Source organism: Durio zibethinus, chromosome 19 (genome assembly GCF_047325235.1).
Source record: "Durio zibethinus cultivar Kanyao isolate XHJ-2024 chromosome 19, ASM4732523v1, whole genome shotgun sequence".
Taxonomy (NCBI): Eukaryota; Viridiplantae; Streptophyta; class Magnoliopsida; order Malvales; family Malvaceae; genus Durio; species Durio zibethinus.
The window spans coordinates 9,715,207-9,741,609 of record NC_143180.1 but is presented as its reverse complement, the minus strand read 5'-3'; the positions used below and the strand labels follow the sequence as shown (position 1 = coordinate 9,741,609).

General features: G+C 27.1%; 1 protein-coding gene across 1 annotated transcript; it reads left to right on the top strand.

Moving 5' to 3' along the window:
- The first annotated feature begins 11,610 nt into the window (after positions 1-11,610).
- LOC111309907 (hemerythrin HHE cation-binding domain protein) lies at positions 11,611-16,077 on the top strand. Its single transcript, XM_022908921.2, has 4 exons — positions 11,611-12,085; positions 12,263-12,848; positions 15,197-15,351; positions 15,544-16,077. The coding sequence occupies exons 2-4, from the start codon at positions 12,269-12,271 to the stop codon at positions 15,796-15,798; spliced, it is 990 nt and encodes a 329-aa protein (XP_022764656.2). The 5' UTR covers positions 11,611-12,085; positions 12,263-12,268; the 3' UTR covers positions 15,799-16,077.
- The last annotated feature ends 10,326 nt before the right edge of the window (positions 16,078-26,403 follow it).

Sequence of the window (26,403 nt, the reverse complement as noted above, 5' to 3'; positions counted from 1 at the left end):
AGCATTTCAACTAAACCAATTGATTGACCTAGTCACACTTTAATTATCAAGATGTAATTCTTATCTAAAAATATAGTAAAAACTATAGATAATAATTGACTATATTGTACAAAAGATAAGATTACATTAAGTAACTTATCATCTAAATCTTCCTCTGTGTATATATATATATATATATATATATATGTACTACATATACTAAATAGAAACAAGTTGAATTCTTCTAAAAGCCTTTTGTTTTTACATGGTATAAGAGCTTGCTAAGCCTAATAGCACTTCCAATCAAATGGCATCAACCACTACTACAGCAAATAGTGCTACACTACCCTAACCTGAAGTCATTCAAATTAACTCAACCATTCAAGTCCTACTCAAACTAAACTGTAGCAACTCTCCCTCTTGGTACCCTTAGTTTGATACACTTTTAACTAGTCTAGACTTGATAGGCTATCTTAATGGTACCCATCCTTTCCCTGCATCAACCACCACCATAAAAAACACTATTGTTTTTAATCTAGAATACTTAAAATGGATCAAATAGGATAAACTGATCTTTTATCCTACTGTTTCATCAATCATCAAATTAGTGACACCAATGATAAGAGCATCCAAGACTTCATATGAAGTAATTACAAAACTTACCAATGTATTTGTTAGCAAGACTAGATCAAAAGTCATCTCACTCAAGAAAAAACTATCCTTGTATATATAAGGAAATAGATCAATCGTCAAATATATGTAAGCAATGAAAAGTATGCAGATGAGTTGGCTTTGGCACAAGTGCCAATAAGCAGAAGATGACTTGATTATCTTCATTTTTAATGGACTAATTTGGAATTCAAAGAAATTTCAATAGCAATAAAGGCAAGAGAAAGTGCAATATCCCTAGAGGAATTACATGATAAACTCAATGACTTTGAAGCAGTAATCAAACAATAAGAACTCCTAATAGCACCAACAGTGATAGTCAACGTGGTAAAGAAATGAACAAGTTTTGAACACCTATAGTAGAAAGGTAATAACCTTCGAGGTAATGTCAATAATGACTCCTATTCACACAATAATTATAGTTTTGCTCAAAGAAAATTTAACTATTTCAATGTTAAGATAAGCAATAATAGACCAATATCTCACTATGCGAGAAATTCGGCCATAGTGCTAAGATTTGTAAAAATTACAAAGGATGATCAATGCAAGAATCAATTGCAAACATTGCTCAAGTTTTAAGCGTAACTAACAATCAAAACTAGGTAATGACTCTGATATATCACATCATGTTACCACTGACCTGAATAATGTCTTTTTATTTTGATTATGGAGGTTTTGATGAAATAGTAGTTGGAAATAGCTCAGGTTTGAACATTACACATAGTGGTTCCACATAAATCACCATACCACAAAAACTTTTGATTCTTTCTAATGTCTTACATATACCTTAAATGAAAAAGAATCTAATTTTAGTTTCAAAACTTCATAAATCTAACCAAGTCTCTATTGAATTCTTTTCATACTATTTGCTTGTGAAAGATCTAGCCACAAGGGCACACTAATGAAAAGAAATAAAAAAAATAGTATTTCTGAACTGTCTACACCTAATAGCTCTCCAGCTTCTTTTACTGCATCAAATAAACCAAAATTAACCTTACCTAGTTTAAAAGCAATAGTTGATTTTGGCATAAAAGATTAGGACATCCATCTTTTAAGATCTTTTAATTTGGAGTATGACACTTCCAACAAAGTTTGTAACTGTAATTCATGTTTGTGTAACAAGAGTAAACTCCCTTTCAATGATTTACGTTTGATTAGCAATAAACCATTATAGATTTTATTCACTGATGTCTGGGGTAGTCCTTGCATTAGATCAACTAATCGTTGTCATTATTATATCATCTTTGTTGATCATTATTCAAGGTTTGCATGGTTGTTCCCAATTTGGCAAAAATCTGATGTTGTGAAAATATTTCCTATATTTAAAGCATTAGTTCAAAGACATTTTAACACCTTTATTTTATCTATTTATTTTGACAATGATGGGGAATACAAACCCTTATCACGTTTGCTTGTTTCCTATGACATTAAACATCTCAATACACCACCACAGACTTTTAAACATAATAGAATTTCAAAGAGAAGACATAAACACATTGTTGAGACTGGTTTGACACTTTTTCATAAAGCATCCATGTTTTTTAATTATTGGCCTCATGCTTCCAAACTACTATGTATCTTATCAAACGAATTCCTACACCAAACCTATGAAGTAACTCCCCTTATAAAGTATTATTTCATAGCACACCTAACTCTTCTAAACTAAGAACCTTTGTATGTCTTTGTTATCCATAGCTCAAACCATACTCGGACAACAAACTTCAGCCTAAGTCAAGATCATGTGTTTTTCTCGGTTACTCTATTATTCGAAGTGCTTACAAATGCGTGGATTTATCTTCTAATAAGTTGTTTGTGTCCATAAATGTTAGATTTGTTGAGTCTATGTTTCCATATGCCAAACTGAGCAATACAATCACCCAATTGCCAACCACCCCTATACCAGTACAATTCCATTAATCCAAATAAAACATTTTTACCTTGTTTTTCTGCCTCCAGTTCTAATGCTACTATTGTGCCATCAATCACCATGAATAAAGCCCTAACAGCAAATCATTCATTAAGTAATGAATCATTATCTCCTATTAATGTCACTTAGACCTCAGACGTACACACTGCACTCTTATCCGAGCCTCTAATCTTAAATATCCCATTTCAATATGTTAGAACCTGTACCATAACTACCAGGTCTCATAACAATATATTTAAACTTAAACAAGCCTACCTTGCCACGAAACATTCCCTTCATCCACCATTGGAACCTATTGGTGTAAGCCAAGCTGTTCAAATACCATAATGGAGAGGCCATGGCTGTTGAGTTCAATGCGTCGATAAAAAATGGCACCTAGTCTTTAGTTCCATGCAATGCTGTGGTTGTTGAGCCTTTCATTTTTACACATATAAAATTAACTAAATAATAAAATGTATATTTTTATATGTATTTCGAAATAAGTTAAATAAAGTATTCTAAATATGCTTCCAGCTCGAAGTCGTTTCTCTTTAAAAAACTCGACTAGTCTTAAGGTAAATTGTTCTAAAGCAAAATGATTGAATATCTACTCGACCCATTTCAAAGTAAAATATTATAAAAAATTTATAAATATATAAAAAGAAAAAAGAAGAAAAGTAAATAGAAATTTGATAAAAAAAAAAAAAAGGAAAAAAGAGATTGAAAGGAAGAAAATAACTTAACAAGTACCATACTTTTAGTGTTAGGTGGACAAGATGAAAAAGAATTTAAAATAAAAACATATTTATGAAATATATAAAAATGGGGAATAATAGAAAGAGAACAAACATGTGGCATACATTTTTTAAAAAAGAAAAGAAAAAGGAAAGCTTTAAAAAAATTGGGTCTCACTTAAAAAAAATAAAATCTTTATTAATATTTATTTATTAAATATTAAAAAAGATTTGACAAATAATACAAAAAAAAAGAAAAAAGAAAAAAAAAGTAAAAAAGAAAAAGGAAGTAAATAGAAAAATGATAAAACAAAAAAAAAAAAAAAAAAGAGATTAAAAGGAAAAAAATAACTTAACAAGTGGCGTACCTTTAGTATTAAGTTTGCAAGACAAAAAATAATTTAAAATAAAAACATTTATTCAATATATAAAAATTGGAAATAATAAAAAAGAGAACAAACATATTGCATACACTTTTAAAAAAAAAAAAGGTAAAAAGAAAAAAAATAAAAAAAGAAAGTTTTGTATAAAGTGCATCAACCTTTTAAAAAAATAAAATCTTTAAAAATATATTTATTAAATATTAAAAAGATTTGACAAAAAATACAAAAAATTTGAAAAAATAAAAGGAAGAAAGGGAAAATAAGCAACTATCATGTTGTATTCATCCATACAAAAGATTTGACAAAAAAAAATCAAAAATGAAAAAAAAAGTAAAAATTAAAAAAAAAAAACTAAAGAAAAAAAACAAGAAGTAACTGCCACGCGACACTTCTTTGATCATGTACTGTTTATAAATGATCAAAATTTATGTATACGATGTGCCAAGCAAGGGATTACGTTTAAATGGCAATGGCTAATTGGCTTTGAAGTAATTTGTCCAAGCAAATTCAGGTTTAAGCTCCAAGCAAATGTCAGTCCAAGTTCACCACTAGTTGAAGGTTTAAAAGAAAATTAAAAAAAAGAAAAATGGACTTCAAGACCATTTCTTATGCACAACAAGCATACACATGTTCATGTCTAGAAGTAGGGACATTTGTAAACATAAAAAATTTGGTGGAAATATTTTAATTAAATTAAATATTTAATTGATTAAAGAAGTTGGTTAAAGATTTATCAAAAATTACTTGGTAGATCAAAATAAAAAGACATGGTTTGACAAATCAAAATTCAAAAATTCTTGGATTAACTAATTAAATTTTATCTTTGAATCATATTTAATATTATCTTTAATTAAATGAAAATAATTTATATCTAACATCTAACATCCAACATTAAATGAAACTTAATTACTTGGTTTATCTAATTGACAAGTATAGTTGAAATATTTTTTAGGTGGATGGGTATTTTTCATATTATGTAATTAAATGGACTTTAGGCCTTTGAGAAGAACTACTAATTTGTTTGACTAATGTAATTTTGAATCTTTTGTATATAAAAAATAGTTTATAATTATTATATAGATCTAATGTGTTTTATTATTTTTAAATTTTTTAAGAATTTTTTAAGTAAAAAATTAAAATGTTATCAAATATTCATATTAATTCTATCAATCAATTATATCTTTACACCTTTTGTCATGAAGATGTAATCTTGTCCACTGTTGGATCTTGTAAATATATAAAAACCAAAGTTTTTGATAAAAAGGTAATTTGTCCCATGCGGATATCTTAGCTTTTTAACATGTGGAATGTCATAAATAAGTATCATGCGTCATCTAATTAATTAATTTGATTTGATATATTATTTATTTGAAAATAATTTATTATAGATAAATTGATTACACTTATATTATTTAAATATCGATACTCTTACCTATAAATTAACTACAATTAATTTGATCAAAATCAAATTTTAAATGAAAAGCTCTTTAATCGTGAATAATTCTACATATCTTCTAATCATTATTAATGATTATATAAATATGTTAATTTGTTAGAACAATCTAATACAAATATATAAAAGATAATTTTAATACATTAACTTTGACAAAAAAAAAAATGAAATAAGTTAATTTTTCTATACATGAATAGTCCCAAATGATGTTATGTGTTGTTAATTTTGATCTTAATTAACAATTCAAATTTCAAAATTAAAATTACAAACTAATTAATTTTTAATGTTGTCAATTTCCATTCCAAATAATATTAAATATTCAATGGCTTTAATTTTGGTTTAAAATACACTTTAATTATGAAATATTTCTTATTTTAAAAAAAAAAAAGTCTCATTGATCATTCAATAGCTTTAATTTTTGTTTTGAAGTAAAATTTTCCTTACTTACATTTCCTTCATTTTGGGCGTATGATTGCAAAAATAGAAAGGATTGATTGATAGGTCAAATTATGTATTTAAAATTTAAATTTCATAATAATATGTAATTAAAGGAGACATAAATTTTTTATAGTAAATATGTAATTGATTGATAGCTAAATCTTTGGGATTTACATGTATAAGTATTCATGTATTGTCGATAACAATGAAGGTGACACATAAAATGGTAGTAAAAAAAATTTTCATTTGTATTCTTCTATTTTTTTTTTTTTTTTTTTGGTTTCTTAATGATACAATATTTTATATTTTACACCAATTTTTTTTACATTTTATAATAAACTCTGAATGGTGATGTAAGATTATAACTTTATAAGTATTATTATTTTTTTGTATCATGTTCTTTTATTTCTTTTACTTTGTGAATATATTTTTCCTTTGAATTAATGTACCAGCTTCATAGTATAAAATACAATATGTACTCATATAAAAATCTATATAATGAAATTTAGTTTTGGGTACAAGTGACCTTAGCCAAAGTTTTACAGATACGATAAGCTAAAAAATAGTAGGTTATTGTAGAGATCTAAAGGATTAATTATTTATCTTGCTTGAGGGTGCGTAATGATTTGATTTTTTTCTATTTTTTGTAATTATGTGATTATTCTTTAACAATAATTCTGAAGCGGATTGAAAAAGATATCAAAGGAGGGCTCAACAACTATGTAAGAATTACAAATGATGCTCTCAATGTGACATTTTGTCAAACTTAAGGCAACACTTGAAAAATATTTGATTGATTTTTTTTTTTTTTGGCAATTTTTTATTACAAATGAGATGGTGTATTTCCTTTGACATTTTAGTTAAGTTTTTTCTTTTTTGTAAGCTGCAGTCAATTTGCAGCATTTTGTCTTGATTAATCATAAGTTTTTTTTTATTCCTTTTTGCTTTTGGTATTTTGTTTTCCTTTTTTCCTTTTATATCAATTTATTAGCTTTTTGCAACAAATAGTTATATAACATATTTTATTAGCTTTTATCAATTAACACTATCTTTCTACCATATCCACTAATTTATCACTGACTTTTTTTTTAATACTATTATCCATTTTATATTTGAAAAGTTGCATAACACTTTTCAAAAATTTATTTTTTATGCAACATTTCACATGAACTTATAATAGTTTATATATTTTAAGAAGTGAAAATGAATGTGTTAATTATTTCACTTAAAATAATTTTCTATTATATTTATATTTTTAAAAAAATTATTTTGATATAAAATTTATAATTATATTATAATTAAATTTTTTATATAAATTATATATCCGTGCATTACCTTCGAGATTTACCTCAAGTCCCTCCAAAATCAAGTCAAGACTATCAAGTCATCTTTTCATCAAAGCCAATAAAATCCAACAAATCTCCAGAACAATAACAAATCGCCTGTAAATCGGGTTTTTTTTTTTTTTTAAGATTATTCAAGTTATCTCAAATCCAAGCAACCAACCAAAGAATCATAAGTCTTTTGCAATTTCTTTGAAGATATGCTTATTTTCACTAATTCATAATAAAGCTTTCGATCATGAAATTCACTCAAGTTTCTTTTTCACGACAAAAGACGTCGTTTTGAAAAACCGTCAATCACTCTATTTGAGATTAAGTTGTCAAGCTTCAATAATTTTTGCTTTCATTGAGATCAAATTAGAGGATTATTTTCTTGCACAAAATATACAAAGAATTGTACTCCTTGTTTGATATTTATAAAAAATTGAATTTTGTCAATTGTTTATGTTGTTGTAAATTTTCGAATGAAATATATATGTAGATATCCACCGCAAGAAAAGTTTGATTTAGGGAGAGCTTTAGTGAAGGGTATATCCCTACTCAACAAAGGTCTTCTTTTCAGTAAGAGTTACCGTTAACCTTTACTAAAAGTCTTTTTTTTTTTTTTTTTTTTTTTTTTTTGTTTCCGAGGGTTCGTTTTTGACACTCATAAATTACTGTCACTAAATCCCCGCATTTGGCACGCCACCGAAAGATTAGGCATGTTTGCATTTTTATCAATTTAGCGAGGGTAATTGGTGGTCCTCACCATATAGGATTTCCTCCTCGACTATTCAAGGTTGTCAAAACGATCACTATATAAGTTTTTATAATATTAAAATTTAACTTCATGCGATAACGAATTATTTTTATTTTATTTAAATATAAAAAATATATAAATTAATATTATTTAATCACCTAAAATGTAAATAATATAATTAAGATGTCAATTAAAAAATTGACAAAATTTAAAATATATGTTAAATAATATTATAAAAAATATATATATTAAATTGCATTTCAGTTTATCTCAATTTTTTTATAAATAAAAAAGTGTTATGATTTTGAAGAGTAAGAAGTATAAAGAATTATAAATTTTTATTCAAAGTAATGATCAATGGGCCATTTATATTATAAAAGAATATGATTTTTAAATTTAATTAATTCTTGTTATTTGTAACAATGTTTTGACACGAATACAGAGAACTTCTCGTAAGCACCTAAAAAAATAAATAAATGCTTCCTTAACTTTCACTTTATAATATATATATATATATATATATAAAAGAAGTATCCATAAAATGTGAATAACAATGGCAAAAATAAATAAATAAATAAAATTGATGTTAAGAAAATTTTAAGAAATAATTTATTAAGAAATTAAATTTAATCTTTTAAATAATAAAAAATTATCATGAAATCTATTAAAATAAAATTATATTTGATACTTTCTTAATTTAAAAGATATATACATCTAAATTATTAAACAATTAATTTAATATATATATGTATATATTATTTCTCTAATTGAAAGCGGTAGGTGAAATTTTTATTTAACAACAAAAAATTTTAGATATATGTTAATAATAATATTTTATTTTATTGGTTTTAGGATGGCCGGGAATTCGATAAACACCTCTTGAAATTGTATTAGACCAAATCTTATTAATTAGTTACATCCATCACTTAATATTATTATAAATTAATCATATTATATATAACAAATTAAACATATAAGAAAGTAAATTATACTTAGAAATTTTATTTTATTGGCCAAAAAAGAAATATATATTTTTTATGTTTTAACATGTAGATTTTTTTTATATAATACAATGAATCAATGAGTAATTATATTTGCATTTATGGGCAAGATTAGAATGGTAAGAATTTACATGTGTGGGGCTGGATGAGCTCAGAGCATCAATGGCAGGATCCTTAGTTTTTCAGTACGTATAGCTAAATATTAGAACATTAATTTTTAAAAATAAAAATATATAACTAAAGATATATTTCACAAATAAAAATGATTCTTTTTAGATGAAATAAAATTTTTGGATAATTAAAAATTTTCAAATAAACATATCTAAAAAAATTATTTTTTAAATATATTTATTTATTTAATTTATCAATAAAAAAAGAATTAATTTTACTTATTTAAATAAAATCTTACCAAAATACAAAATAATAAATTTATCTATTTAATTATTTTAAATCTAATTTGGCTTTTTATTTAAAATTTTGAAAGTTTAGGATAATTAAATAAATTTTAAAATATTTTTTTTTTATAAGTAGTCTAAAATTAAAAAATATTTAATGTCTCATTAAAAAGAGAAATTGTATAAATTTTCTTATATGTCGAAAATAAAAACTATTCATGTAAATGTTCATAAAGGCAAATCTCATATGATAATCATGTATGTTATAATATATATATATATATATATATAATTAGAGTAAATTATTATTTTCTTTTAACTTTTTTGCAATTTTGTGCTTTGGTCCTTCAATTTTCAAAACCACTATTTTAATCCTCTAATATTAATAAATGTTATCGTTTTGGTCACTTGATAGCTAGGGGGCATTTGATACATAATATCTTAGATTTTGAGAAAAAAAATTATTTAAGAGAAAAGTGTTATTGAAGGAGAATGCATGATTCTTGGATTTTTATTGATTTAGGAAATATAAAATTTTTATATTTGGTTCACGGGAATGTAAGATTATCTAATAAAATTTTTTACTATGTTGTCTTTGATTATACGAGAATAATACATGACATTTATACTATTGATATGTGAATAACATATTTTTCATTTTTTTTAACAAAAACTACATTTTTTATCTTAAAAATGCTCTTTTTATTGAATTCTAAAAAAGAAATTTTTTTAATGTTTTCAACAAAATTTTTATTTTTATTCTAGAAATGTCATCTTTTTAACAAAGATTGTATTTTTTAATTTAGAAATGTTATTTTTGTTAAATTCTAAAAAATATTTTTTTCATGTTTTCAACAAAGACTACATTTTTTATCTTAAAAATGCCCCTTTTATTGAATTCTACAAAATATATCTTTTATGTTTTCAATAAAAATTTCATTTTTATTTTAGAAACATTATTCTTTTAACAAAGATTATATTTTCCATCTTAGAAACGTCATTTTTGTTAAATTCTAAAAAATATTTTTTTCATGTTTTCAACAAAGTTTTGTTTTCTATTTTAGAAACATCATATTTATTGAATTATGAAAAAAAAAATTTATTTTCAATAAAGATTGCATTTTTTAATCTTAGAAACATTATCATTCTAGGTGATCAATTATTACAGTTTATCAATGATTACATTTCCATAACAAAATTCAATAGTCATTGATATAAAAAATATATAAACCAAAATTTAATTTTATCAATTACTATATTTTTTATATAAAAAATGTAGTTAAAAGTAAAATAAATATTATATTATATTAAATCTATCAACAATAACTACGTTTTTATATAAAATAAATTATATTTTATCGATTACTACATTATCATATTAAGAAACATTGTTATCACTAAAAATATAAATTTTATTTTGTTATTATTTTGTATGACTAACTACGTTTCATATGTTAAAAACATAATGTATCTAAAACTATAAAAAAAATTTCTAAATACTAATTCGAAACAATTTACTATGTTTTTCTTTTAAAAGCGTTGTTTTTATTATAATTGATTTTTTCATAACATATTATATTATATTACTACATTTCTAACATAAAAACGTTTTGTAGATGAAAATTTTGTTTTATTAATTTTTTTATTTTATACATCTTTCAATTATATTTATAATTAAAAAACATTATCTATCTAAAACTTTATCAATAAAAAACAACTATTTAAATTTATAAAAATTCAAATACATATGATTATTGCTCAGTTTCTAATTGTGTGCCTAAGAATATAACTTTGCCCAATCGTGTGACTAGGAATGCAATTTTGTATATGAAAATGAGTTTTGATTTATTATGTAATTATTTTTATTTTTAAGAGTAAAATAAACCGTATAAAATTATTATTGAGATCAAAATTGGGATAAATTTTACATTTTTTCAAGATCTTAAAAAACTTCAATTTTGAAAAATGAGTTTCTGATTCAGGATTATCACCTTCTTTTTTTGACACTGTTAAAAATCTTAAAATATCTCAAGAATCAGATTCTGTGAATCAAATTAAAAAATTAAATTACAAAAAATAAGATTTCGACCTATAATCTTTCTCCTTAACTCATGTTCAAGCATTTTTATTGTAATTGGCACCCAACCAATAATCCATAGGAAAGACTTAGATGAAGTTTTTTAGGTGAAGTTTCTTAAATGAAGTTCGTAAAGTTTCATATTAAAAACAATTAAATAAAAATTAAAATCAAAAATCAAAATCAATAAATTAAAATATCTTATTACATAAATTAAGTCTGTAATTTTAAAAAAATTTTAATAAATTTTGATATATATTTTTAGATAAATATTTTTAATAAAAATGTTGAAACAATTTTTATTGTTAAATAAATATCGATCAAATTTGAATTATAAATAATATTTTTAAATTTTTTTTTAGATATTATTAATTTTTATATTAAATTCTATTAATTTATTAATTTAAATTTTTTATTAAATAATTTTTTTTAATTTAATATGCTTCGTATAAGCTTTGTCCATAACCCGTACCCCAACCTAAAAGCAAAAACCAATCTTGCCCAATTCTAATGGGCACCGACGCTTTCTCTTTCTCTAGCTTCTTATCTTACCTACGGGCCCTAGGCCAGCTCGCTTGGTTCGTCGTGCACCTTCTCCCTCTGTTTCTTCCTCGTTTGAAGAATTGACTTGGTTGGGCTGGGAATGAGGGGCATGGTCGGAGCCGGTGTGTTTGTGAACATTGTAATATCATACACCATTTCTGGAGCAATTTCACGCGTCTAGGGAATTTCCACAATCAATACTCTTTCTTTCCCGCGGACCTTCCGGTGTCTTCAATGGGAAGCGTAGCAAAAGCAGCTGATTTTGCTCTCTCTCTCCCAAAAAAAAGCGAGGGAATTATATATAATATATACCCTTTTCCTTGCTCTACAGGCTTCCCCATCTTCATTGAAAAAGAAGAAAAATCAGCTTCAATCATTATCTCTCGGATTCCCTGTTTCTTCTCTCCAACGACTCTCTTTATTAGGTAAGTATAATAGTACTTTGCAACGAATTCTGAATCTTAATCATTTAGCATCGCTTTCAGTTCGTTTTGATGCTTTAACCGAATTCTTAACTAACGCCATTATCTTCTTATCTTCTCTGCTTTCTTTCATCTCACTCAAAATCACCATTCTCTGTCTTAATCTTTTATTCTTTCAAGGTAAAAATGGGGAATTGTTTCCCTCAGTCGAAGAAATCCACGGCGGAGATCGCGCACTGCGATTGCATCAGGCGTTTTAAGCCTGTTCCGATAGCACCCAAGGTCCGGTTGTACGGTTCCGCTTCGAGTACACTCGCTGCCTACATTCGGTTCGCATTGCTTCACAAGAACTTGTCTCTGCAGTTCGTTCCCACCGATAATAATACGTCCTCTGAAAGCGAACCGCTGGTGCTCGAGATCGGGTCTGAAACCGTGTCGGGTCACCGAGAGACGCTGCTCCAGTTCATTGAGGACAAGTTCCCGCACCCCCCGCTGAGGTTTAGTTTGTTGGACACGGAGCCGTTGGTGGTTAGGGTAACGTGGCTGCAGCACAAGAGTATTACATGGCACTTGGAGAGAATAGTGAGGTGGGCAGACGATCTGTCAACACGTGGAGGGAGGAGGACGGTTGATCCGGCGGTGGGGAGTCCACGGATGGAACTGAGAAAGTTCGGGAAGAATTACTCTCAACTGCTGGAGGTGATGTTGGAGCATGCTCAAATGGAGGAGAGAGTCGTCTTTCCCGTGCTCGAAAGGGCTGATCGAGGTACCATTCTCATTACCAACTTTCATTTTCTTGTCTGCTTTCAACTAAGAATGCTTTATTTTTCAGCTGTTTTTTAAAATGGCCTTTAAATATAATTAAGGATGTCAATTTTTGTGGATAGATGATACCATTCTATAAGATATTTCATTTCTACAAATCTTAGCTAATATCAATCTTGTATTTACATCAAAGCATTCAATTGTTGTCTGATTCTACTTGTATTTGATGGCAACCTATTATGTATATATAAATAACCATGTATCATGTCGCAAAATTTACCTAATCAATCAAATAACTAGACCTAATCATTTAAAACAGGAGCATTTCACTTATAATGAGTATAGTACAATTAATCTATCACAATTTAGAATTATGTCGGTCCATCAAAATTTTATGTGGACCCTCCACTTGTAAATGGTGGATCCCTACATAATTCTTTATTATAATTGGATAATTGTAGTATTGTAGTAAAAAAAAATTGTAAATGATATGCTCCATGATGACAAAACATGAAAACTATATGAAAAAACACTGAAAGTGTTCCAGTTTAAAACTTTAGCAAAAAATTGAATACAGGTTTAACAAAACAAATATATAAATATATATTTCATATTTTTATGTCGACACGAATTGTGACATGCAATTTTCATGTAAAACACAATACAAAAACACATGAATTGTCAAATCTACCAAGAACCTAAACTAACAATGTTAGATCCTAATATTCATGTCTGATCATTTTTCAACATATAATATAACGAAAATTGTAAAAACTAGCACATTGTATCCAACAATGTCCAATCATTCATACAAACAAAAAATTGGACCAAGTGCAAGTAGAACAACCATTAAGTTCCCATATAACATTTTTCTTTCTTCTCAGTTCTCTCTTCTTATAGTAGAAACCCTCTTTTGTTTCTCCTTACCACTCAGGAAACTAACCGACAAAGGATGTCCTGCTCAAGTTCAGAAGGTTACAAAAGCAAGCCTATTAATTGTCTTTGATGCAACTTGGAAAGTAAAATGTTAGTAACATTCATCAATAATAACAGCAAAAAAGATTCTATCTTACTAAGAACTTTCCTAGAATGGTAATTATTATTCAAGAAGTCTATATCAAGATGTTCAAAGCCTCGTTAATTCCTCTTTTTTTTGGAGAAATTACTTGACGAATTCAACAACCATGGAGTACTAAACTCAATATGAGAAATAACCCCAGAAACTAACTCCAAATAGAAAAAACAAATTCAACAAAAATTAACGAAAATCCTACATGGACTGAAAGGCAATGGTGACATAAAAAAGGATAAATATTGCGCAAAGAGGAGGAATACAATGGAAAAAAAAAATTTTCTAGCCTAAATGACTAGGGAATGGTTGATAGCTGGCAGCAAGAAACAATGACTAGAACACTGCAATTTGATGATGGGAGGAGAGAGCAGAAAGTGTTAGAATTTTGAGGAAAATGATGTTTTTAATTAGGTCTAAGAAAGCAATAAAGAGTAAATATATATATATATATATATGCCAAATTTGGCCTTGTTTATTAAGGGCAATTTAGATGAAAAATCAATTTTAATCGGTGTGTTTTGGTGATATAAGTTAATGTAAGATTCAATAACTACTAAATTGTACAAAATCTAAGGTGGATATGGAAATAAGATCCATGCAGGTTGGAATCTCATTCCTTCCGTATCTTATGTTCCAAGGGTTTGAAACCAAACAGGGTTATGTTTGGAAACTAATATAGATTTTTGCCTGAAATAAAAAGTGCCTTAAACAAAATGGCCCTCAAGGGTTACAGCTTGATACTTTTAACTTTGGAGGCAGGGGAAAGAATTATGACATTAGAGACAGTTATACTTATGTTTCAAGTAGCTCAAAGCCCAATGAGCTTTTATATGTATACAGAAAATCATGAATGTGAAATTGTGGGTGTTGCAAGAATTGAATTCACAGAGCCACATATAAACCAAGAATCATGCCACTAGATGAAGTGTTTTTGATATTGACAATCTAAAGATTTTGCTTGTTATATTTTTTTGCTTGTTTTATAGTTTTGGAGCAAAATTTGATGACACGTGAATTGCTTATGAATGCCATTGTAGTAAAAATAAGGTTTTTCAGTATTTATTTTTACTTGATAATTTGACTGGTTTGAAAATTTCATAGAGAATTGCAATTCTTCATGCATTTGCTTGTGGATTGTACTTTTAGCTTGTTAAACTGTTCTGAATACAAAATTTTTGAGAAACAAGGGAGACAAATACTCTTCTAGTTTTAAAATTACAATCTTTTGTACTTGGAGAAACTGGTATACTAATGTTGCTGATTATAATTGATTGCAGGACTATGTAAAGCTGCAAATGAGGAACATGCAAGGGACCTGCCAGTTATGAATGGCATCAAAGAAGACATGAAATCCATTGGAGTTATGGACTATGGGTCCCCTGCCTACAATGAAGGGCTCTCCAATCTTTCCACCCGACTCAAATCATTACAGGTATAGGTCTACTATCATGCAAAATGGGTTCAGGACCATCTGTAAGATGGGTAATATCATTGATTGTCTCTAATGATGATTGTTGTGCCATCGCCCTTCTGTGTATGTTGAATCGTGCAAGCCAATCAAGGGAATAATATAGATTGTCCTGGGAATATGATATTTGATTATCTTTCCTTGTGTTGTTGACAGAAACATTGTAAAGAACATTTCGCTGAGGAGGAGAAAGATTTACTGCCATTGTTAGAGGCAACGGAGCTGAGTGGAGAACAACAAATGAGGGTATTTGAACAGTGCTTTGATGCAATGAGGGCAACTCATTCACATTTATTCAACTTTTTCCTTGAAGGCCTACTCCCATCAGAAGCTATGGAATATGTGGACTTGATCATGAAATGCAGTGACAAAGAACTAACAGCCTCTATGATTCAGATCATTGCAAAGTAATACTTTGTGGTGTTGGGTAGATAGATTGTGTGAATAGGGAAATTTGAACTGCATTTAGTTACCTCTTTTTCTCAAGCCACAACAAATGAGTTAATCTGGTTGTGTAGTCTGTTGTTGGCATCATATTGTACCTATTGGAGATATTTAGATGATAAAAACTTATTATTAATAATAGAGATATTGAAGACATGGTTCTAATATATAATAACCATGTACTTGAGAACAAATATTTGATTCCACATTTTAATGGACAAAAACGTCAATTTATGTTTTATGATATTTTTAAATTGTTATTTTAAATGTTTTTGTGTTATAAATACTTATAAGATTTATTCATTAATTTATGAAAAGTAATTTTAATTTCATTGAAAGACTTATCAAATCTATTTATTTAAGAAATAAAAAATTTATATTTTACATTATTTCATTATTTTCAGAATTCCAATTCTACATTTTTTAACGGTAAAACACTAAACATTATGTTAATATAATGTATTTTATACATAGTGACAAGTATCACATGCTATTGCAAATCTATATCCAACTATTATTTTAGGGTCTAGGGGAGATGACTTAATTGAATGACACGTGTTTTTTTAATTCTAAATTTTTTATTGAATTAAATTGAATGAGTTATAAAATTTACATTGTATAATTTGTAATTAATTAGTTCATGAATACTACTAACTAATTTTTTCATTTTTTTTATTTTAAATTACCCAAATTTAATTATTCATGAATCTAATTATTCGAATCAAATTCATAGTATTTATGAACCTAATTAGCTATGAATAATTGTATTTCGTATTCAGTATCATTTATATTTAATATTTTGAATCTAAAATTACATATTAGTAAGTAGTATAAATAATCATGAATTAATCCAAAATTACATAAATCTAACTATTCATAAATTTATCCATTCTTGAATTCATAATATTCATAAATTTAATTAATTGTTAATAAATGTACTCCATTATTAGTGTATAGTTTAACATATCATTTAATAATATAAATACCCACAAATCAATTTTAGATTTTTGTATTTTAATTTTTTTTTTTTTTTCATATTTGTATATGTTGTAAAAGTATACGTTTTTAGTTTGTATCATTAAAAATTAAGTTTTAGTTTTTAATTTTACATCAATTGAGTTTTGGTTGAATGAATTTGTTGATTTGTTCGTATGCAGTATTTTATAAATATCTATTATTTATTCATACTGAATAAAATTATGATTAGAGCAAAACCAGGTAAAATTTTCTAGTTTTGATTATTGTGCGCTTTGCTAATTTCAGTTGCTCAGAAAATATGTAACTATATATTCAATTTATAGTTATTATTTAAAAATAAATAAAAGAAAAACAAATATCCACAACCAATAATCATCACAACAAATTTTGGTCTATAATATATTTAACAATACAAATTTTGATAAAACTTTTGATTAACGAAAGCAGTTTTAATATTTTATTTTATTTTTAAATTTCATTTTAAAATTGTTATTTATAATTTATAGTTATAATAATAAACTAATAGTAATAGGATTTATCTTATTTATTAATAAGAATTATATTAAAAGAAAACTTGATTCAAAATTCTTTGTACGTTATATCTATACTTATTAAAGCTTGCCTCTAATTTCAATTTCTTGTTAAATCAGTAATTTTACTGTTTATTTAAGTGTCAAATAAACAAATAATTATCACATTAACTTAATTAGTTAGCCATCTCATTGTCATATCAACTTTGTTAATTAATCACCTCATTCCTACATCACCATGACTAGAAACCAATTAAATTGAAATATCTCTTAAAGAAGAAGGATTAATATTATGAATGACTCATAAATTATAACAAAATATTTAATGTGGTTCATAAATTTTAAAAATCTTTCATGTAATACTTAAATTATGAATTTGTTAAATAATGTGGTACTCACTTTTAATGTGACTAATTTTAAATGATAACACATGATAGACAGATAATCATCTAAATACCACATTATTTAATAAATTCATAATTCAAACACCACATTAGAGATTTTTTAAGTTTTAAGTATCATATTGAATATTTCACTATAATTTAGAAATAATTCATGACATTAAAAAAAAAAAAAAAACCAAAAAGAAACAATATACATTTTTCATTCAAAATCATGGCTATTGTCGACAAAGCTAGTCATTATCACTCGGATGGTTGTTTTTAACAAACTACCTACTAAAGATAGAATAAGATCATGGGGGAATTAATGTAAATAGAAACTGCGTGTTGTGTAAATAAAAGGTAGAAAGCAGGAAATATAACTATTCAAATGATGTTTGGAATCAAGTTTTGTAGCTATGCAACCTGTGCATGGAGGTTGCTGACTGGGAAAAGGAGCTGCAATGGACAATCAAGAGGCTAAGAGGAAAGGCTTTGCTGTCAATCCTATTGAGACTTGCCTAGGGTGTATAAATATATTAGATATTGAGGGAAAGAAATAAGATGCAATTTAAAAATGAAGAGTGTATAGGAGAGCAGGTCTTGAGACACATCAAAGAAATGTTTAGATATAGATTGGCAGGATTAAAGAACATTAATTTTGATCGAGTCAATAAGGATTATATGAAAGATGGGAACTAAATAGAGACATTTTTGTATAGTAATACTTGTACAGTTTGATTGGTTGATTGGTTGTATAGTGCACTTGTAGTAGTGAATTCACTGCTTCTTGGATAATAAAATACAATTTATCCAAAGAAAATATTAAATATGTCATGTAGAGATTGCTATAGGGTCTTTTGCCTGCTAAGAACGCACTTAGAGTGAAAGAAATTCCTTTTGATAATGGATATTCTGTTTGTGGAGTTGTAAGTGAATCCCTTTATCATATTTTCTTTGATTGTGCCTTCAATCGTGCTATCTGGTTAAAGGTGTGTCCATGGTCGATGCCTTTCTTGGAGGTTTGGTCTTCATCTCTGGATTTTTGGTTAAACCTTTTTATTAAAGCAAATCAAGTGGATCAACTTGAAGGCTGTTTGAATGTTTTATGGTTATTCTAGTCGAATAGGAATAGATGTTATCATGATTTCAGTTGTGGCTCAACAAGGGCATTGGCTACAATCATTGTTATGCTGGCACAAAAGGTTGAAGCATTGGGGAGCTTGGTCCTTGGTGGTGTTTGAATTGATACTATACAATGTTGATCACCGTCGTTGGACCATGATTGGAAAATTAATACCGATGCTACTGTTAATGCGCAAAATAGAATGGCTGAGTTAGATATGGTAGTAAGGGATAGAGGTGGATCAGTTTTGTTGAGTGCAGTAAACAAGGTGACTCACGTGTAGAGTCCTTTTTGTCATAACATATATATTCGTAGACCTATCGTTAGACATAGACTTTAGGAGTCACCACTAATCTTTTTTTGTTTAAGTGTGATTGGCCACCTAACTGAATCTATCCAATTTTGAAAAGAAGTCTTAAGTTTAACTTAAATATCTTTAAATTATAAATTCTAGTTTACAAAATCATATTTAAGTTCGAAAGTACAGTTATACGTAAGAAAGGTTATAACACCCTCCCAACGACTATCCAAAAGATAATATTAGTTTGATTTCAAGTTTGTCAAGCCTTAAAACGTATTTATGATTTTACCAAATAATTTAATATTGAAAGGTAGCGAGTTATGGTGCTGATCTTAAATTGGGCACATATCTCTTTCATCATCTTACTATTTAAGTTCTTGGCATTATCTAAGATGATCCTTTCTGGGAGTCCATATTTGCATATTATTTCTCTCTTTATAAATTTACAAACCATTGATCATGTCACATTTGCATATGAGGCTGTCTCAAGCCATTTTATGAAGTAATCAATCATCACAAAAATGAATATATTCCCATTTGATTAGAAGTAAGACCAATAACATCTATACCCCACATAAAAACGGCCAAGGTGCTACCAAAACATGTAAAGCAATGGGTGGAGCATGGATTTTGTTAGCATAACTTTGACACTTGTAGTACTTTTAAGCACAGTCGATGTAGTCACTCTTCATTCTTAACCAATAGTACCCAACTCTTATAATTTGTCTTGCCATCAATATCCATTGGCATGTGCCCTACATACCCCATCATGCACATCTTTAATAATCTTCTTTGCCTCAACTACATTTACACATTGTAATAACACCTGATCATGACTTCTCTTTTATAAAATATCACCATTTAAGAAAAAAAATCCCATAGCCAATCTCATTAAGACTTTCTTATCATTCTTTGTCGCTTGATCTAGATATTGTTAATTCTTTAAGTACTGCAGGATATCAAATACCAAGTATTTCCATCTTTCTCCTCTTCCACATTGGTGCAATGTACTGGCATATCTTTAACATCTAATTTAATGGGATGAATCTTAATATTGTTATCAACCTGGATCATTGCCGCCAAAGTAGGTAAGGCATTTGCAATATGATTCTCTTCACGAGGTAAATGTTTAAATTGGACTACTTTGAACTGTTAGAATAACTTTGAAATATACTTATGGTATAGGATAACCTTCGAATCTTTTGTCTCCCATTCTCCTTTCAATTGATAAATGACAAAGGTTGAATCCCTAAACACCTTCAATAACTTAATCTTTCTATCTATAGCAGCTTGTAAACCCATGACACAGGCCTCATAGTTTGCCATATTATTAGTGCAATTGAAGTTCAACCTTGCCCTAACAAGATAATAATGTCCTTTAGGAGATATCAAAATTACTCCAATTCCATGCCCTAAGGCATTAAGAGCTCTATTGAAATACATTTTCCAAGACTTCTCATTGTCATCCTTTTTTTCCAATTCAAATATGAGCATTAAATCTTTTTCTGGAAAATCAAGCACCATAACAATTAAGATTTTTTTTGTGATGATTTTATTGTGACCATAAGTAATTTTGTCACAAATATTAGATTTTTTGTGACGAAATTTTCCTATGACACCATTTTAATAAGTAATCGTGACGTATTGTTATTCGATAACTAATATAATAGTAATTGTGACAGAATAAACTTTTTTACAATTAAATTGTATGTTCTTATGACACAAAATTATTTGTGTCTATAGAATCGTCACTGATAAAGTGCACAAATTTGCGGCAAATGATATTTGGTGGGAAGTAATGTATACTAGTGATGAGATATAAAGTGATCACTACTATTAGACATTTTTGTGACAAAAAAATAGTTTATCACATAATACTTTACTTTTTATTTTGAAATTTTTTGTCACTATTAAACGTAATATATTACTGTTGACTTTATATCATCACAATTACAAATTTATCATTGTGACAATTGAAATCATCACTAATTAAAAAAATTATAATGACTAGAAATTGGTTTATCACAATTTATATTGATAAATTTGATAAATTAATTTTTTATTGCAATAACAGTTTATATATTATTAATTTTTTTATTACATTAACAATGGTAAAAGGCTTTTAAATATAAATGTATTCAAACTATTAAAATTGAAAATTCATCACTAATGTTAGCATATTAATATACATTTATAAAACATAACATAAATTTGACACAATATTAAAAGAAAATATAAAAAATAAAAATTTATAATCAATAAAAATTTTTATATCTAGACAAAAGTCTTAAAAAGATTATCAGTTAAATCAAATACATATCTCCAAATTAATTCAATGACCAATTGATTGATCAAATTAGTTTGATGTAATTTATTTATTCAATTTTATTCAAATTTGAACACCTTTATACTTGAGAGATGAAAGTTAAGCCAAAGAAAATAAAATGCTATGATCATTGTGTTCAAGTTAAGGATCTCCAATTCACCCAATGTGGTCATTGTTGAAAATTTTTTCATAGTATACTAATTTCTTTTCATGTTGAAATTATAATATAGTATTTTAATAAGAGTCTAATAAAAATAATTTAATTAATTGATGGTAATTTTCATAATTGGATAATAATAATAATAATAATAATAACTTAATAATCCATAAATTTTAAAATAATAATAAAAATTAAGTATCATCATGTCAATATATAAGATTTAAAAAAACAAATTGAAAACCAAATAAGAGTTATAAAGGTTTCTAATATTATCAAATATCATTATGTCAATATATAATCCAATGATAATTTTAAATATAAGAACAAAGGATAAAACATAAAAATAGTTTGATTAATAAATATAAACCCTATTTATTTTAAATGCAATCATACAATTATAAGTATGAAACAACATAATCCATAACCAAACTATATAATGTACATAGGGTTTTAATTATTTTCATAAGATAAGTCAAATGTGTAAATAAATGGGTCATTTGATTTATTAATTTTACTTATAAAACAATTAAATTACTTATATATATATGCTAATAAGCTATTTTGAAAATAAATATTGCTTTTATTTTAACATAATGAATTATAATTAAATTAGCCCATTAAAAGCCCTAAAATGGAACGAAGAAACATCAGGGTTTAGGGTTTCCCTGTATATAATAAAGATTTTGTCTCATTTTTCTTCCTTATCACATCGCTTCCCTTTTTTTCAACCATTTTCTCGTTCTTGCCTTTGACGAGAAGTCGATAGTTCCATGGTTAACGTCTGTTTCTACAACAATTATAAGCTAACCCTTTTATCTCTTTCCCATTTTACCTTTTCTCTTTATTGTAGTTTTTTTTTTTTTTTTGCCTAATCTATAGTGTTAATTGAGTGTATTATAGATTGAAGGTTGTTTTCCATTTTCATTTCTTTCACTTTAATTGTTTATAGGTTCTTGTGATAAACTTGATGGAAAAAAGCAATAATGGCATGAGCAAAGCTTTGGCAAAAGATGGCGATGTTAGTTATTAATATATTAGGGTTGGGGTCAGTTATTAATCTATTGGCTAGTAATACTCTGCAAATTTGTATTTTTTTACAGTTTGCATGAGAGTTCCACAATAGCTTTATTTAAATAATTTTATGGCTGTAATTGATTTTTATTAATGGAAAGATAATTTCTCCTCTGAATCTCTTTTTATTCTCTTTTTAGTTTCCTCAATTCTTTTCTGTTCTCTCTTTAGTCTTTTCAATTCTTCTCTATTCTCTTCTTAATCTCTAAAACCCTAACCAAGTCACAATTGAGTCATGACAAATTAGTATCAGAGCCCATTGCATTCTCATATCAACATTGAAAAAAAATAGGAAACAACTCCTAATGGCTGAAGGCACTCGGTTGAATAGCTTACATGAACATGTCTAGAATATCTTGATGCAGTTGGAGGACATGAAGGCAACACACACCTCCATGTTAAAATTATGGGAAGATCAAAGAAAGAATTTGGAAATCAAGATGGCTGAGAATCACAATAGTTTGACCAAGATGCTGGAATCCTTATTACAAAAATGAGAATTTCTTTACTACAGTATGGCTGAGACATTTCATATCGTTATATTTTCAAACTCTGGCACTTTATAACCATATTGGGAACTAAACAAAGCCCAATAACATCTTGAAACCATAAAAATCAATACCCTTCACAGTTCATAATCTCTCCTTGAGCAAGTTCATCTTGTGATCAACTTTTGAGTCCTCCAAAGACTCAACCACTTCAATTTCATCTTATCTTTTGGATCATCCAAATTGGAAACTTGGATTGGCTTAACTGCCTTTTTAGTGAAGGTAGGGTTGATGTAGCTTTAGACATTCCCTTGGCTAGATACATGTGGCATCATTGACTAAGTATAGCTTGCAAGAAACGCTATTTATTATGGTCAAAAGCTTTGAATAGACTATGCCTGATATGGATCATAACCAGGAGAATATAAAGGATCAATAACATCTTACAAAGAATGGTCTTTTAAGGCTTGTGTCTTCTTTCATTGTCTTTCCTTTATTCAACTTGCTTAATGCTTTAAGGATTTTGTTCAGCTCTCTCTTGATTTCCTATTTAATCTTTCCAATTTCTTAACATGGCTTACATTGTCTTGCTTCATTCTTTTAGCTTGAGCTCAAGTATAATACCAATATTAAACTATCCTTAAACTTTGTGTACCACAATCTTAAATTAGTGGACTTATTTGTGACCTAACATGATCAAGAATTATTTATAAATGAATGCAATGCATGAAAAAATATTTGCCTTTTAAATATTTTCAACAAAAATGAACTTTCATTTATTTCACAAAAGTCTTAAACGGTTAATGGGTTCCATGAAAGCTTTTGTTAAAAATATCTTTAGAGCAAGTATGCTATGCAATTTGTATGAATGCTTTATGAATATGCAAGAAGAAAAACAAACAAAGAAATTGGTTATTATCTTAATATATAGAAAATAAACATAATAGCAATAAAATAAATAACAATAACAACATCATTCTAAATTTTGGGTTAATTCTAAAAGAGTAAATAGAACATGGCTCTACCTATGGGTTAAGCTCATAAAGCTAACTATATGTGGTTTGAGTTATTTCTAAAGGTTCTTAAATTTTTCCATACATCATTATCTATTACATCATTGTCCATTACAGACAAGTAAGGCACCTCAATCCTCGTCTATTATAAGCTACAAGTGGAATGGGTTCAATATGAGTAGAAGTTTTTTGTTAGCCCATGCAACGATACGAAATCTCACAAAAGTGTAGGTACTTCACTCCTTCATAAGTTATAGAACTCAGCTGTAAAGCTCATATTATGCATATGCAAATGAATGACATATATAACTAAAATAAATAAATAAAATACAGACAAGAAAAAAAATTCTTAAATTTATTAAATTAGGATTGGATAACACGAAATCATTTACTAGCCTCACTCTCGGTTACCTCCAGTGAAGTCACAAAACTGTCATAACATATAGATCCATGGACTTATCATTAGACATAGGTTTTAGAGTCGCCACCAATCTTTTTTTGTTTAGGTATAATTGGCCACTTAATCGAATTTATCCCATTTTAAAGAGAAGTCTCAAGTTTAACTTAGGTATCTTTAAATGACAGATTCTAGTCCATGAAATTAGATTTAGGTTTGGGAGTGCAGTTATGCATGAGAAAGGTTATAACATCCTCACAATGCCTATCCAAAAGATGGTACTAGTTTGATTTCAAGTTATCCAAGTCCTAACATATATTTATGATTTTACCAAATAATTTAATATTGAAAATTTTTCTTAAATTACTCCAATATGTTGGTAATAATTTAAGAATATTTTCTCACCTCAAGAGTATTCAAAGAGACTATTTGTGATGCTTTGAAGAGGCTCTTTCGTCAGATTCATTTAAATTTTTTAAACAAAACTTTTACTTTGGACAATGAGATTTGGAACCTTGATGTTGAAAATTCTTATCTCATTATCCCAAGTAAAACTTCATCCCGAACAAGCTAAGCATCTTGACCATTCGATTTAAAACTCCAAAAGAAATGGGGTGTCTACACTTTTCATGTCAAGATTAAAGCCATTTTGTTTATGATTAGCTTGGTGATGAAACCTAGCTTTGATTCCATTGTTGTGGAAAGTGATGCACATTTGTTGGTAGCTGATATTTTAAAAGCTGATGCTTCTTATTCAGATAACACATGAATAGTTTTAAATGATTTGGACTTAGCCTCATGATGCAGAAAATGTTAGTTTGCCCACGCTACGAGAACTGCTAATTCTTTCCTAACTCTATTTGTAATAATGATGTTCTTCCAATTTAATTGAAGACTATATTTTAATAGAAATAAATAAATAAAATATTGTTAGCTCTAGATAAAACAATTGAGGAATGGGTGAATCCGATTGATTTCAAATTTATTTAAAATTAAATATCAATAAATATTAGTGGAATACAATAAATATGTATACGAAATTTAAACATATATGAACTTGAACTAAAATAGAGGATAAGGTGTCATAATGTTCATATCCTAAAACTCCATCATTAGACACAAAAAATATAGAGTTGGCATTAATTTTTTAGCTAGGTGTCATTGGGCACGTAAGTGAATTTATCTTTTTTAAGATTGTCTTAAACTTAACTAAGAATCCCTAAAAAGAATAGATTCTAGCTTTTTAAACAAAATTAACTTCAAGAGTCAATTATGTGTAGGGAAAGTTTTAATACTCTCACTATGCCTAAGAATCAATATCAAATTACTCTTATGTTATCTTGTCATAACCTTAATTAAAACGGTTTTTATTCTTAATTTATTTTTTAAAATTTTGATATTTAAAAATTGAAAAACAATCTTAAAGAAGTTTTTCTCACCTCATGAGTTTTCAAGAAAAAATGTAAGTTTTCTTAAAGAGATTATATTGTCAGATATGTTAAATGTTTTATGAAAAACAAATTAATTTATTTCAAAAATCATTATGTACAAACAATAATTATTCAAAAATATTTACAATTTTTAAATTCACAACATCAAAATTTAGATCAAAATATTTACAATCCCAGGTATTTTCTCTTTGAAAAGGATTAAATTTTGCCTTAAAAATCATTTTACCAATATTTTGCATTTGATAAATTTCAGAAAATGAGTAAATCCAAAATACTAAAACAAATATTGGAGAATTTCTAAAAATAATCTTCAAAGTCCAAGGATAAATATGTGAAATAAGAAATATTGGA

Coding starts and splice junctions, on each gene's coding strand:
- LOC111309907 (XM_022908921.2), top strand. CDS start 12,269: ATGGGGAATTGTTTCCCTCAGTCGAAGAAATCCACGGCGGAGATCGCG. Junction 12,849..15,196: donor GCTCGAAAGGGCTGATCGAG/GTACCATTCTCA, acceptor AATTGATTGCAG/GACTATGTAAAGCTGCAAAT. Junction 15,352..15,543: donor CCCGACTCAAATCATTACAG/GTATAGGTCTAC, acceptor TGTTGTTGACAG/AAACATTGTAAAGAACATTT.